The sequence below is a fragment of the Planococcus citri genome, chromosome 4 (assembly GCF_950023065.1).
Source record: "Planococcus citri chromosome 4, ihPlaCitr1.1, whole genome shotgun sequence".
Taxonomy (NCBI): Eukaryota; Metazoa; Arthropoda; class Insecta; order Hemiptera; family Pseudococcidae; genus Planococcus; species Planococcus citri.
Genome location: NC_088680.1, coordinates 2281921 through 2297001, shown reverse-complemented (window position 1 = coordinate 2297001; position 15081 = coordinate 2281921). Strand labels below are relative to the sequence as shown.

General features: G+C 34.9%; 1 protein-coding gene across 10 annotated transcripts in view; it reads left to right on the top strand.

The window, feature by feature from the left end:
* Positions 1 to 15081, top strand: part of twz (BTB/POZ domain-containing protein twz) — a 376456-nt gene that overhangs the window by 286561 nt on the left and 74814 nt on the right. Inside the window, exon 1 of one of the 10 annotated variants that reach the window (XM_065364339.1) lies at positions 1683 to 1729. The exons of the other annotated variants lie outside the window; for them this stretch is intronic. Within the exon in view, the coding sequence (XP_065220411.1) occupies positions 1698 to 1729 (32 nt within the window). The 5' untranslated portion in view covers positions 1683 to 1697. Of the gene's footprint in view, positions 1 to 1682; positions 1730 to 15081 lie in introns of those variants that run through there. 10 annotated transcript variants of the gene reach the window in all.

The following is a 15081-nucleotide window of genomic DNA, read 5'->3' as shown; positions in this document are numbered from 1 at the left end:
TGGTAATTTACCAAAAGAATACCGGTAATTTACCAAAAAATCACGGGTGACTTACCAAAAAAATCACGGGTGACTTACCAATAAAATCACGGGTAATTTACTAAGAAATTCTGGATGATCAACCAAAAAATTATGAGTAATTTACCATTGAACTACTGGTAATTTACCAAAAAATTATGGTAATTTACCAATAAGTTACTGGTAATTCACCAAAAAATTACTGGTAATTTACCAAAAAATTACTGGTAATTTACCAAAAAATTACTGATAATTTACCAAAAATTTACTGGTAATTTACCAAAAAATTACTGGTAATTTACCAAAAAATTACTGGTAATTTACCAAAAAATTACTGGTAATTTACCAAAAAATTACTGGTAATTTACCAAAAAATTACTGGTAATTTACCAAAAAATTACTGGTAATTTACCAAAAAATTACTGGTAATTTACCAAAAAATTACTGGTAATTTACCAAAAAATTACTGGTAATTTACCAAAAAATTACTGGTAATTTACCAAAAAATTACTGGTAATTTACCAAAAAATTACTGGTAATTTCCGAAACTACTGGTAATTTAGCAAAAAATTTCTGGGAGTAGGAAATCTACCAAAAGTACGTTACTAAAAAATTGCTGTTTACTTATTCACCTTAATTAATTGTTATTGAATTTGAATTACTTATTCATATTTTTTGAGAATTACTCGTAGTAAGCGTCACGTGGACCAGCGTTTCGAAAATTTTGAACGGACTCCTCGATTAAAAATCATGTCTAATTGTCCACTTAAATTTTAATCAGGAAATGGGGCTCAAGTGGCACTTCGCCCTGATTGATATTATTCGTATTTTGGCTTTCTGCAGCTCTGTAGAAAGATCCGATTTCATATGATTTAACTAATACTTATTCAGTGCCCTTTTTTTCTGCTGAAGCACCGAAGTAGTCGGCTACTTTGTCAATAAAATTGCAAACTTAATCATTTATAATTTAATAATTTTTCTTAATTTTCTTTTCATAGTGATCGGGGCTTCAGTGCTCTATTTGTGATTATTTTAATGCAAAATTCAATTTCTTAGATAATAATATGATGCATATAATGCATCAATATGTGGTAAAATTCACCATGCATCAAAGTCTTCAAACCTTCGACACTAAAATTCAAATCTCCCAAATGCTAAGACTCCAGTTTTCTAAACAAATCACCCAATTTAAATTCGCTGCTTTCACAAAATTAGAATACCTCCATGCAGCAATTACGTACCTTACCTACCTGTGTCTACGTACGCGAGCCTAATTTACTTCCATCTGTTGTGCTCTTTGACCTTCCATCGACATGAATCAACACGCGATATATTGTAAACCTTGACAGTTCGCAAAAAAGGAAACATTTTATAGAGAATAAGGTGAAGGAAAAAACTGCACATTGCGTCGTTGCAGCATTTTTGCTAGTCATAAAAACCAAGACTCCGAAAGAAGCTTCAATAGTACTGAAAAAATATTAAAAATCGTAAAACTCGCACATACTATACCTACTCGTACATAAATCATGTTTCTATTTCGATATTCGATACCGTTAGAGCTTCGCAGCTCGACTTATTTACAACCTGGTGAATTTTCACCATATTCGTTACGACTTTTTTTAAATAATGTATTTTCTCTTGTGTTTCAGGTAAGCTCATCATATACGAGTATTTACAAAATGTCGTTAATATTGCAACCGACGACGAGTGGGTGAGTGTCGCTAATATCATTCTGCATGATTGATTTTTGTGTAACACGTGTCATTTGTTCAAAATCTGACCCGTCTAGGCGTACTAGAAGGTGTTTTATTTGCGCAGAGAAAGAGAGAAAGATGAAGTAGAGAAAAAAAAGTGGTAATGCCATAACTTGGTTGAATTTATGTGAGGTCTGGACTATGGCAGGTTCGAAGGACGTGTCAATGTCGATGTACTAATATCGTAAATTTCATCTCACAGTGGCGAATATGTGTATAGGTGTTTTTTTTACCTTTCGTTTCCTTTCCTTTTTTTTTCATTTTGGTGCATCGAGAATTAAATGTAACCACATCACGCGTTTACTACACTGCAGACATTGTTATCCGTTGCAAGCAGTAAAAAATTATTTACGATGTTGTTTGACATTAATTCGTATACGACTACGAGTTTCTGTCTCAGTCAGCCAGAATCAGTAGATGAGAATGAGAGAAAAAAAAAGTACACCTAGATGAGAGTACTCGTACGTACGAGTAGAGGTACTGTGAAGTGATATTTGTGAAGGGAGAAAAAAAACACTGTTTTTCTAGCGTAAGCCCGCGGAGTACCGAGAAGATTAACCGGTTAAAAAATTTAAAAATCAATCGAAGAATGCTGATTACGAGTACGAACCAGCCTGTGGATATTTTCTGGTTACAGTGGTGCCTATATCTGTTGGTAGCTGGTAGGTTTTTTGGGGGGGAGATGGTATGAGTGATGCTTTGAGGAATGCTTAAAGATTTGAAATTTTAAAATTTTGCTGATCTGATGTGGAATGACTCAGTTTTGAGGCCTTTTGGTCTTATTTCTTTTGATTTCGTTCAAACTTTTTTACGTCGACTGAAAGTAATAAAATGGAAAATTTGGAGGGGGAATGATCTAAAACCCCCTTAATCAAAATTTCATCCACCCGAATTGATTTTTCAATTTTTGGGAATTTTTGAAAATTCAAAATACACCAATCTGAAGACTCCAGCACGATTTTTGACTTCTCCAGAATTCTACAAATTTTCCAGTAACGGTGAAAATTGATTTGGGTAGCTAAAAATTGATTCATGGGTTATTCTCGACTAATTTAATCAGTTCGTCCACATTTAGCCTGGAGTGCGTTTTATTGACCAATATTTGAAGAAAAAATTCAAAAAATCAAAAATTCTCCATTCGTAGGGAAATTTTTGAAAGCTGTAGTAATATGGCTAAAACTCACCCCCCCCCCCGTCCAAATTTCGCAACTTCGAGCCATTCTGGAGCTTTTGGCGGAATTTTAAATTTTTCCAGCATTTTTAAATTTCTCCAGAAGATGTGAAAATTAATTTTAGGCGCTAAAAATTGAGTCATTGCATGTTCTCAAACCTATTTAACGAGTTTATCCTCATTTGACACGATTTCCAGGCGGACACCTCGAATGCTTTTTTTTGGAAAAAGTTGGAGAAAAATTCAAAAAATCAATAATTTTCTTTTCGTGAGAAATTTTTTGAAACTCGCAAAAAATGGCTTTGTATCGTCTGAAAACAACCTCCCAAATCTGAATTTCACTATTTTGAATCATTCTGGAGCCTCCAGCGGGATTTTCGATTTCTCCAGAATTTTGACATTTTTCTAGAAGACGTAAAAATTAATTTGGGCAGCTACAAGTTCAACTGTGGCTTATTCTGGATCCATTTAACGTGTTTCTTTACATTCAGCCCAAAATTTCCAGGATTCAGGTGGACACCTCATTGAGTGAGTATTAAATAAACATTAAAAAGCTAATTACAAAAAGAAACTCATACATATGATGCCAGTAAACAGAAAACTGTAATAATTATAGAATATACGAAGAGAAAAAAAAATGAATAGAATAAAGTACAGATAATTTTAGAAAATCAATTTAAAATATCTGGGAATTAATAAATAAAATAACAAAGGAAAACAATTAATGACAAATCATTAAAATGATCAACTTACCCAATCTTTTAAAAACGAATTGATTCACTTTTTTTGGAACATTTTTTACAGCAATTGATCTGATCACAATCGAATCGAATCATTTACGAACGATTGGCGATTAAGTAAATAAATTGATTGATTTCTTGGTGGATCATTCGTAAACGGATCAATTAATGTACGATTGATTCGGTTTTTGGGAAACTATTGTATAGGAATTGATCTGTTTTCAAGCAAAGTGAATCAAATCGAATCGAATCATTCACGACCAATTGGTGACTGAACAAATTGATTAATTTCTGGGTGAATCATTCGCGAACGAATTGATTCGTATAAGTGATTCATTCGCGAACGAATCGATTAATTTACTCAATTTTTGATGAATCATTCGCGAACGAATTGAATAATTTTTAGTGAATCATTCGCGAACAAATTGAATAATTTTTGATAAATCATTCGCGAACAAATCGATTCATTTACTCAATTTTTGAAGAATCATTCGCGAACGAATTGGATAATTTTTAGTGAATCATTCACGAACGAATCGATTCGTATAAGTGACTCGTTCGCGAACGAATCGATTCATTTACTAAATTTTTGGTGCATCATTCACGAACGAATTGAATAATTTTCAGTGAATCATTCGCGAACAAATCGATTCATTCACTCAATTTTTGGTTCATCATTCACGAAGGGATTGAATAATTTTTAGTGAATCATTCGCGAACGAATTGATTTGTATAAGTGACTCGTTCGCGAACGAATCGATTCATTTACTCAATTTTTGGTGCATCATTCACGAACGAATTGAATAATTTTTAGTGAATCATTCGCGAACGAATCGATTCGTATAAGTGACTCGTTCGCGAACGAATCGATTCATTCACTCAATTTTTGATGAATCATTCACGATCACGAACGAATTGAACAATTTTTAGTGAATCATTCGCGAACGAATTGATTCGTATAAGTGATTCGTTCGCGAACGAATCGATTCATTTACTCAATTTTTAATGAATAATTCGCGAACGAATTGAATAATTTTTGGTAAATCATTCGCGAACGAATCGATTTATTTACTCAATTTTTGATGAATCATTCGCGAACGAATCGCAACAAATACAGTACTCCACTTTTCTAAAGACAAGTCGGTAAAAAAACAGGATTTTTCAAAAATGCTCTCTCTTTTGGGACGTGTATCTCCTCTTCAGAGGAACCTTCCCAAGCAAAAATTTTTCTGAGTACCTTTCAACTCAAAATGAAGGTTCACGCTAAATTTGGTCAAAGTTCTCTGGCACTTTTTTCGCGATTCAACCATAAGTCGTTTTTTTACCAGAATATTTAATGGAAAAAATTATAAAAATCAAAAATTGTCTCCTCTTGCATGGAAATTTTCGAAATTTGCACGAATCGCATTGCCTTGCCTAAAATCCTAACTTCACTATTTTGAGTCGTTCTGGAGCCTCCAGCGGGATTTTCGACTTCTCCAGGATTCTAAAATTTCTCTAGAAGGTGTGAAAATTCCTGCAAAAATTTTATTGTGGGGGTTTTAGACCATGATCTTTCCAAAAATCGCAATCCTGCTCGTTTAAGAGCCAGACACCTCGAGAATTTCTCTTATTCGCAGACAGACCATATTGAGATCGAAATAACTGTTTTATTATTATTATTTTTCAAACACCAAGGTTTTGTCTACGATATAGTGAAAAGAACCATATGATACGAGAAATACTTATGAATAGGGTAACAATGGATGAACATTATGCATTATCGCGGACATTGGGCTCAGTCTACAAGTCCTCTTACACCAGTGTGGTACTTACATACAAGACCTACACAGAACACTCGAACGTTTATACTTACAGAACTAACAATTATTCTGAAGAGATATACGCCAACTTGGAGTCGTGTCCGAATAATGAAAAAAATAAATAAATAAGCAGCACACAACTCGCGACGACGACCGCAAGCAAAGAAAGAGACATAGGTACGACAAATATCTATCTCATTCATCGAAAGAAAGCTAGGAAAAAAAACCTCGACCGAGACACGACTCGATGTAACTCGTTAGATAAGCGAGCGATTTACGCTTCTTCGTATATTAGAATAATAATGAAATTGTTAATTTAAGCGGCGACGACATCGACATCGACTTCGACACGGCGGCCATGGCCGGCTTCGTCATTTCGGTGGGTGCGATTGTTTACGTACTATTGTAGGTACTGGTACATATGGGAAGCAATAGTCATAGATATACGTAGATCATGTACGAGTAGGTATACCGAGAGGCACACTGGTAAAGCCTGCGAGAAAAAAAAGTTGTTAAATGATATTGATCTGATGCGATGACTCATGATGGATATATGTAGCAGCACAAATCAGACTTGGATGAAATTCATTCGCAGCTTGGTGACAAGAGGTGTCAAACAGGCGCGATTATTCTGTCACCCGAATATACTCGAGTCATCGTCAGCATCACCATTTGGAATTATCGGGTTTGGTATCGTAGTCTGATAATGAGATTTGACGGGAGTTAGTAAATGTTGGCAGAAGTGTGGGCATCGCAGATCCCAAGAAGCAGTCTGAAGAAAGACCTTACTTATTGTTAGAGATACTGGCTCTATGTAGTAATTGGAACAGTGCTTCACTTCCTCCTGGCCAACGATAGGTACAGCAACAGTATCCGATTTTGTTCGAATTTCGTTGTAGGTTCTTTACGTTTTTAGGATAAAAAGAAAATTACCTCAATTCCCCCCTCCTCTTTGACTATTGTGGCGGGAAATGAGGAGGTTTGTAATTTTCAGCGGTTGAAATTCCTCATCGTAATGCCCAACTGGACGAGAGTTGATAAATCGCTCGAGTGATGGCGAACTATCTGAAAGTTTTTATGAAACCTTCCAGCTCAAGTGTAAACTTTTCCAGTGAATTTTGTCTGTATTCGAGGCACTTTTTCTCTATAATTTTACCTCCTTAACGAATGCAAAAAAAATTCCGACACCCCCTCCCCCCTCACCACCATCATTGATGCAGGTGAAAATGCATCCCAGGACAAACGTGTTGAGAAATATTCTTTCAGCATTTTGCCTTTTTTAGGTGAGTTTACGTTTCAACTTAGCTCTTGTTCGATCGTTCAGTTCCCCGAAGTTTTTCGTTTCACGTAACAAGAAACCAGTCAGAAGTGTCTCGTGATGATCTGATTGAAACATTGCCTACGTTGTGCACCCGAAGGGGTAACGTGTACTCGATATTCGATTTTTTTTTAACGTACTCAATGTGTAAATTGAAACGACGAGAGTTGAGTTTTCAAAAACTAAACTTCTGAAAAATTTTTGAAATCAACAAAAATTGTGGTTTTTTTTTTTACAAAATAAGTGTATTTGAAAAGCTGAAGGTGTCATTGAAAAATCAATCTTCGAAGGTTTCTCCATGATGTATTGCTTTCAGATTGTTCAGTTTCAAACTTGAGCATATTCGTGAAATGGCATGTTTGATTTCTTTCTTCGAAAAATTGCATCAAAATTTTGCTTGAAAGTTCAGAAAATTTCAACTAAGTATCGATGATTTTGAGAAATTTTTTGAAAAATCCCCTTCATTTGGATTTTTTGTCATCATATTCCAAACACGCCAATTCGAGATCACTGCTACGAGTACCTGACTGACTGACTAATGCTGCAAGTCCAGACATCCAGACCAAAATACGAATGCTGTGTGGTCTGCTAAATAGTAATTTACACGCGTGTAGCGAAATTATAGCAGCAATAACTCGCTTAGAAATCAAAATATCGAGTAAATTGTCCATAGACTGGAGCATATTATATAGGTCATGTATGCGCTAGATGATTATTACAGATTTAATACACTAATTAAAGATTACACGGTAGCAACTAGCAAGTGCACTTTTCGCGAATTGATGGCTCGCAGATAGGATATGTAATATTATTGACTCGTGTGTCTTGTTTGAAGATTCTGTATAGAGCGAAATTGAGGAGAAACGATATACCTCGATAAGGCTAGGTACGTTGAGCTATGAGCTATATGCTATATCTACAGAGTATTTTAGCTGAAGGAAAAATAATGAAGACAACGACGACGACAAATTTAGCTCTTTTTTTTTGCACGATATTATTATTTATCCTTATATAAAATGTATAAGCATGGCATGGCACCGCTGAACAGCGCACAGTATCGCTTCGTATACAGAGAGAATACGGACATGGAGCTCTTCTAAAACAAGGTTAACACGAAAGGTGGTACCATATTAGAACGCCGCCGGCGTAAAGCATTCGCTCATTTTTCCATTTATTATTGATTTCTCGAAATTAAAAAAAACACAGGTAACGATTCGATTCGACCGCAGCAGCGTAGATGGGAGAAAAATAGCATTTTGTTGAATGTACCTACTTGTATAGCCAGGTACCAATTTGACAAAAAAACGTAGTCGCTCGCTAATTTTCTCGAAAGCAATATTGTATGATTGATTAGGTATTCGACACGTCGATACAAATAGATTGAGCCCAGATGTCTATTTTCCCTCTTTCTCTTTTCCGAGGGTCACCCCCTCCCACCCCACTTGAAAATCCGGCTATTTCTTCACCTGTTGGTGATACGAAAAAAAAGTTGAAATGACAATTAGAGTGGAACCTCAATGAAAGGTTCGGGGGGGGGGGGGCATCTGGGCTAAATTTTTTTGTATCGATGTGTCAAATAATTAGTCCGACATATGACAATAGGGGTAATTGCACCCCCCCCCGATCCTCCAGGACAACTTTTTTCCTAAAGAGGACATTCTAAGGAACATTTTAAAGCAAACTTGCCCAAAAAAAAGTTGGCCTTACTTACAAAATGGCGGCCATTTTGATTGACAGGACAGCCGAAATCGCAGATTTCGCGTTTCAACTTAGGACTTGCACGAAATTTTTCAAACTTTACAAAAGTAAATCGACAGATTATGCAAAAATTTATCACCTGTCCAAATTTCAAGTGCTAAAGTGCGTTTTTCGATTTTTGGTGAATTTTTGAAAATCGAATTTAGGCCAAAAAACAGGGAAAAAAATCAAAATCTTACGAAATTGACCAAGAAAGCTGAAATTTGGGAGATACCCTATTTTCGACATGCCAAATTGATTGGAAACTGTTTCAGCCTGTTTTAAGCAGTTCTGGAGCCTCCAGCAGATTTTTGAAACATGAAATTCCCACAAAATTCCATCAAATTGGAGTTGTAAAGCAGAAATTTATTCTAAAAACTAATTTCAATACGCTACGAAATACTGCAGGTGAATTTCAAATCGTTTTGGAGCCTTCAGCGACTTTTTTAAAAATTCCTGGAGCCTCCAGTGGATTTTTGAAACTTGAAATTTCCCCAAAATTTCATCAAACTGAAATAGAGAGTTGAAATTTATTCTGCAAACTAATTTTAACATACTCTGAAGACGACTTCAGGTGTGTTCAAGTCATTTTAGAGCCTCCAGCGACTTTTTCGAACATTATTGGAGCCTCCAGCCGATTTTTGAAAATTTAAATTTTCACTAAATTTCATCAAACTGAGATGGAAAGCTGAAATTTACTCTACACTCCAATTTTAACACCCTCTGAAGACGACTTCAGGTGGGTTCGAGCCATTTTAGAGCCTCCAGCGACTTTTTTGAAAATTACTGGAGCCTCCAGTAGATTTTTGAAACTTGAAATTTCCCCAACATTAATTTATCAAATGGAGTTGGCGAGCTGAAATTTACTTCGCAGACTACATGGTGGTTTCAAATGGTGTTGAAGCTTCCAGCTTCTTTTAGGAAATTTCAATTTTCCAAAAAAAGACCATATAACTTTTCAAAAAGTCGCTGGAGGCTCCAAAACGACTTGAAATCCACCAGCAGTCAACTTCGTAGCGTATTGAAATTGGTTTGCAGAAAGAATTTCGACTCTCCGTCTCAGTTTGACGAAATTTTGGGGAAATTTCAAGTTTCAAAAATCTACTGGAGGCTCCAGTAATTTTCAAAAAAGTCACTAGAGGCTCTAAAATGACTTGAACCTATCTGAAGTCGTCTTCAGAGGGTGTTAAAATTGGAGTGTAGCGTAAATTTCAGCTTTCCATCTCCATTTGATGAAATTTTGTGAATATTTAATGTTTCAAACATCTGCTGGAGGCTTTAGGAATTTTAAAAAAGTCGCTGGAGGCTCCAAAACGACTTGAAATTCACCTGCAGTACTTCATAGCGTATTGAAATTAGTTTTTAGAATAAGTTTCAGCTTTACAACTCCAATTTGATGGAATTTTGTGGGAATTTCGAGTTTCAAAAATCTGCTGGAGGCTCCAGAACTGCTCAAAACGGGTTGAAACAGTTTCCAATCAATTTGGCATGTCGAAAATAGAGTATATCCCAAATTTCAGCTTTCTTGTTCTATTTCGTAAAATTTTAATTTTTTCCCTCTTTTTTGGCCTAAAAATCGATTTTTAAAAATTCACCAAAAATCGAAAAACACACTTTAGCACTTGAAATTTGGACATTTGCATAATCTGTCGATTTACATTTGTAAAGTTTGAAAAATTTCGTACTAGCTCTATGTTGAAACGCGAAATCTGCGATTTCGGCTGACCTGTCAATCAAAATGGCCGCCATTTTGTAAGTAAGGTCAACTTTTTTTGGGCAAGTTTGCTTCAAAATGTTCCTTAGGATGTCCCCTTTGGAAAAAGGTTGTCCTGGAGGATCGGCGGGGGGGGGAGGCAATTACTCCTATTGTCATATGCCGGACTAAATAATTGGTCATAAAATTGCTTTCGATAAAATTAGTGTGACCAGTACTCGAATGGAGATTTTCGTTCGATATAATTTTTGTCATCGAATGGTACATTTGGTTGTTTCTACTGCGAATACGACGAGTATTTTTTCACTTTTCGTTCCATCTGAAGCAGATGCGTCTTGACCGCTCGAGGCTATAAGATGACTTTTCCCCCGCGAAGTGGCTAACTCGAGGCTGCCGGGTGGGTTTGGCCCACACACCGCACGAACCAACACCTACAACATCCTACGTGATGCTGGCTCATCGTAATCTGGTAAATGATATCGGTTACGTGTACCGACTTATGGGCTCTGCTCGTGGATTTTTTTATCTCTACGAGAGTATATTCTAAATTGAATCTATTGTGACTTACTCGTACCTACCTATATACGATCAATCGATCTATCGAAACTACCACACACGAGTCTGCCAGTGTGAGCCAATGTAGAAAATCGTGCGCATATCGGTGCTCGCGATCGACGATATATCTCACATAAGACTAAGAGCTGATTACTGGGTGATGAGTGTCAATCAAACCGCATAATCTGATCCAATTATACGTGTATATCCTGGCGATAATTGCCTCAGCAGCTATTCGACTCTATTTTTTTTTCTTTTTAGTATAGGTAGCAAACTTATCTATATGTAATGTAGATAGGTAATAGGTATAGGTACACTAGCACATGTAACCGCATACTCTACGTGTTCCTTGTCCGAATCACAAGGCACAAGAGAGGCAGAGAGTGTTCGATCGCATGCCTTAAAATCTCGCCATAAGAACGGCGTGAATGTAGGTATAGGTACACATTGGACGGCGGTCTATTTGTATAACCACCATTCATTAAGTTGTCATAGCGCTTAGCAAATCGCTCCTTCGTAACATATTATTTTAGATGTATCAGCATAGGTACGCAATACGCATACTCGTACTCGTAGCACGTGCGCTCGGCGAAATTACGAGTAGTATTTTGCCCACCTCGGTTCATTATTTTTTCAGATCGCGTCTCTCACGCAATGTGAATTTAGCAGAGGTATGAATGAAGGCTGATACGTGATGAGGTGTTTTTGTAGTATATAAATGTACGAGTAGATTAGGTATTGATATTGTTCTGTATTGTTCTGTGATTTGATTCGTGTAGTGAGCAAATCAATCTGAAAGGAAATATCTTTTATGAATAATTGAATACGTGAAAAAGGTTGAAAAAAATGTTCAATTTTGGAGCACCGTGTGTTTTAGCATGTTTAAATTTTGATAACTCCTGATCAAGTGTACGTTGTGATCGGATTAGATTTGTGTTGATCTGATCCGCCACCACGGGAGAGATGGAGAGATGGAGAGATCTGATCGGATCTGATCAGATCAGTCCTGTTCTCCTGTAGGTCTGAATTGTAACCAGTTCCAATGGATCCAATCTGATCTGCTCTGATTTGATCAGATCTAATCAGATGAGCGGAATAAAACTGCTCTGATCTGATCGAATACAATAAGGGAAGCCTGATTGGGTTAGATCAGATGAAAATGCTCAAAATCCAGCATGGTCAGACCTGGTCTAATCAGATTCGAGTTTTCACCTACAGTAATTTGAACCGGAGCTATCCTCATTTTAAATTTTCAAAAGTTTGCATTATGGGATTCTCCAACCACCCCCCCCCCTCCCAAAGGAATTTTGCTACCATTTTTTTTCAAAAATGAAATATTTTTCAAAAAATAACATTTTTTTACAATTTTTTTTTAAATCATAGAAATGAGTTTTTTTCACCAAAAAAGTTGAACTTTTTAGAATTATTGGAGCTCTTTTCCAAAAAGTGGAAGTTTACAACAAACAAAATGTGACTCAACTTTAAAAAACGCAGCAACACAAACGCTTCGAAAAATCATATTTCGTATTCTTGATATTTTGAGTAGTTCAAGATCTCCTTTCTCCTCTTTTCAACGATCCTATACTACATTTATAATCACTTACTAGTTGGTCATTTTTTGGTAACAATTTTTTGATTATAATTCCATTTTTTTTGGCAACATTTTTGTCCAAAATTGAAATGTTTTCAAAAATTAAATGTTTTGCCAAAAAAAAAAAAAATGGAATTTTCAACTTGAAATGTCGTGTTTTTTTTCAAAAATGGAATACCTAAGTATTTTTCAAAAAATATCATTTTTTTACAATTTTTTCTTAAATTGAAAAAGTGAGTTTTTTTATACCAAAATGTGGAACTTTTTAGAATTATTGGAGCTCTTTTCCAAAAAGTGAAAGTTGACCAAAAAAAAATGTGACTCAACGTTAAAAAAGGCTGCAACCCTTCGAAAAATCATAATATTTCGTATTCTTGATATTTTGAGTAGTTCAAGATCTCCTTTCTCCTCTTTTCAACGATCCTAGGGATATAATCACGTAGTCATTTTTTGGTAAAAGTTCCAAATTTTGAAAAAAAAATAGTCTAATGAAAAAAAAACCAAAAGAAAAACTCCCATTTTACGAAAAAAAAAAAACATTTTCCGACAAATTTTTTGTGCTTTTTAAAATCAAATACCATTTTTTGATTATACGTAATTCCACTTTTTTGACAACATTTTTGTCCAAAAATTGAAATTTTTTCAAAAAAATTAAATGTATTGCTCCCCCCTTAGAAAAATGGAATTTTCCACTTGAAATGTCGTTTTTTTTACAAACATGAAATATTTTTCAAAAAACAACATTTTTTTACATTTTTTTAAAAATCAAAAAATCAGTTTTTTTTTTACCAAAAAGTAGAACTTTTTACAATTATTGGAGCTCTTTTCCAAAAAGTGGAAGTTTACGAAAAAAAAAGTGTGAGTCGACGTTGAATGAGGCAGTAACGTTTCGAAAAATCGTATTTTGTATTCTAGTTCAAGATCCCTTTTCCCCTCTTTTCAACGATCCTACATAATCACCCTCGTTATTTTTTGATAAAAATTTCAATTTTGGAGAAAGATCCTCTTTTTTGAGAGAAAAAAACTCATTTTACGAAAAAAAAATCATTTTCCGGTAATTGTTTTTGTGTTTTTTAGAAACGAATATAATTTTTTGATTATGTAATTCCATTTTTTTGACAACATTTTTGTCCAAAAATCGAAATTTTTTCAAAAAAATTGAGTGTATTGCCGCAAAAAAATGGAATTTTCCACTTGAAATGTCGTTTTTTTAAAAAAATAGCACTTCCACTCATCAAACTGAGGTTTTTGATTTCTCCAAAAATGCTTTTTGGCTAAAAAGTAAGCTCATTTTTTTTGTGGGACTTCAACTTGACATACTTAATCGAATTTCTGATTTTTTTCAAAAAAATACCTACTTACTCACTTTCTTTAACAAAAAGTGGGATTTTTTCCCAAAAACTAGCCCCCCCCCCCAATAAAACAAGATTTATTCAGAAAAACATACTTTTTCTGCCCAGCAAACGGAATTTTTTTCACAATTGTGCGATTTTCTATCCAAAATAGGGCGTTTTGAAAAAATGAAATCACTTCAAAATTCAATAACGAATAAAGTTTTCAAAAATATTATTTTTTTACCCAAAAAATTGATTTTTTACAAGATACGTTTTTTTTTTGTCTGTTCCATTTCTGCTAAAAAAATCTTGTTTTTTCTAAGTTAAGCATCTTCATTAATCCCACCCCCCCTTTCAAAAAATCCATTTTTTGAAGAAAAAAATGTTATTTTTGGAAAAAATTTCTGTATTGAACATGGAGGATTTGGTAAAATTTAATTTTTTTAAAAATTCTCGTGTAATTGGAAAAAGTCTGATTTTTAGTAAAAATGTCCTATTTTTGGACAAAATGCCCTATTTTTGGAGATAAACTCTCATTTTTGGAAAAATTCCAACCAGTTGTCTGATGTAAAGGGCCGGGCCTTTGAAATTTTGCAGTTTCTTTCAAAATTGCGAATTCTCGTTAACAATGATGGTGGTATCCAAGAGTCAAAGTTTTCTCACTGTTCGGTAATTCCAATTTTCAACGTACTCGTAGATATTTATTTCATCCACGACCCCAAATTGAGCCCCCCCTGAGGCTCCGTTTACAAAATATCAAAAAATTGTGGCATTAGATTTTCGTGGTTGCTGATTTCGGATTTTTTCATTTGATTATGCACCATTGACTTGCAAACTCTCCTTTTTAGGGGGTGCGGGGGGAGGAGAATGAGTTCCTATAATTTTCAAAAATTATTATCACTTATACGAAGAGGTCGATTTTTATGATTTCAAAAATTGAAACGTCGGAAATCTGGATTTCACTTGCACGAATTCTTTACAAGATTTTAAAAGATTTCAACGATGATTTTTTTTTCAAAATATAATTAGGTTGCGTTGAACAGTAATTTTTTTTATCAATTCAACACATTTCAGGTCTAAGGCACAATTTCTACGATTTTTATCACTTTTAAATTCCAGCTAAATTCATTTCAAACGACTCCATTCTTAAATTAGGAACGAGCTCTATGCGACAAAAATGTCAATAATGGAACAAGATGCGACGATATTATCGTACGATACGAGCTTCGAGTTGTCAACGCGAGTGTAACCGGATCAACTACTTTTTTTTTGACCATATCGAGTGATTGCACCATCTACTACAGTTCTACACAGCCCTCTAATACTCAAATCCGATGGTATTTTGTG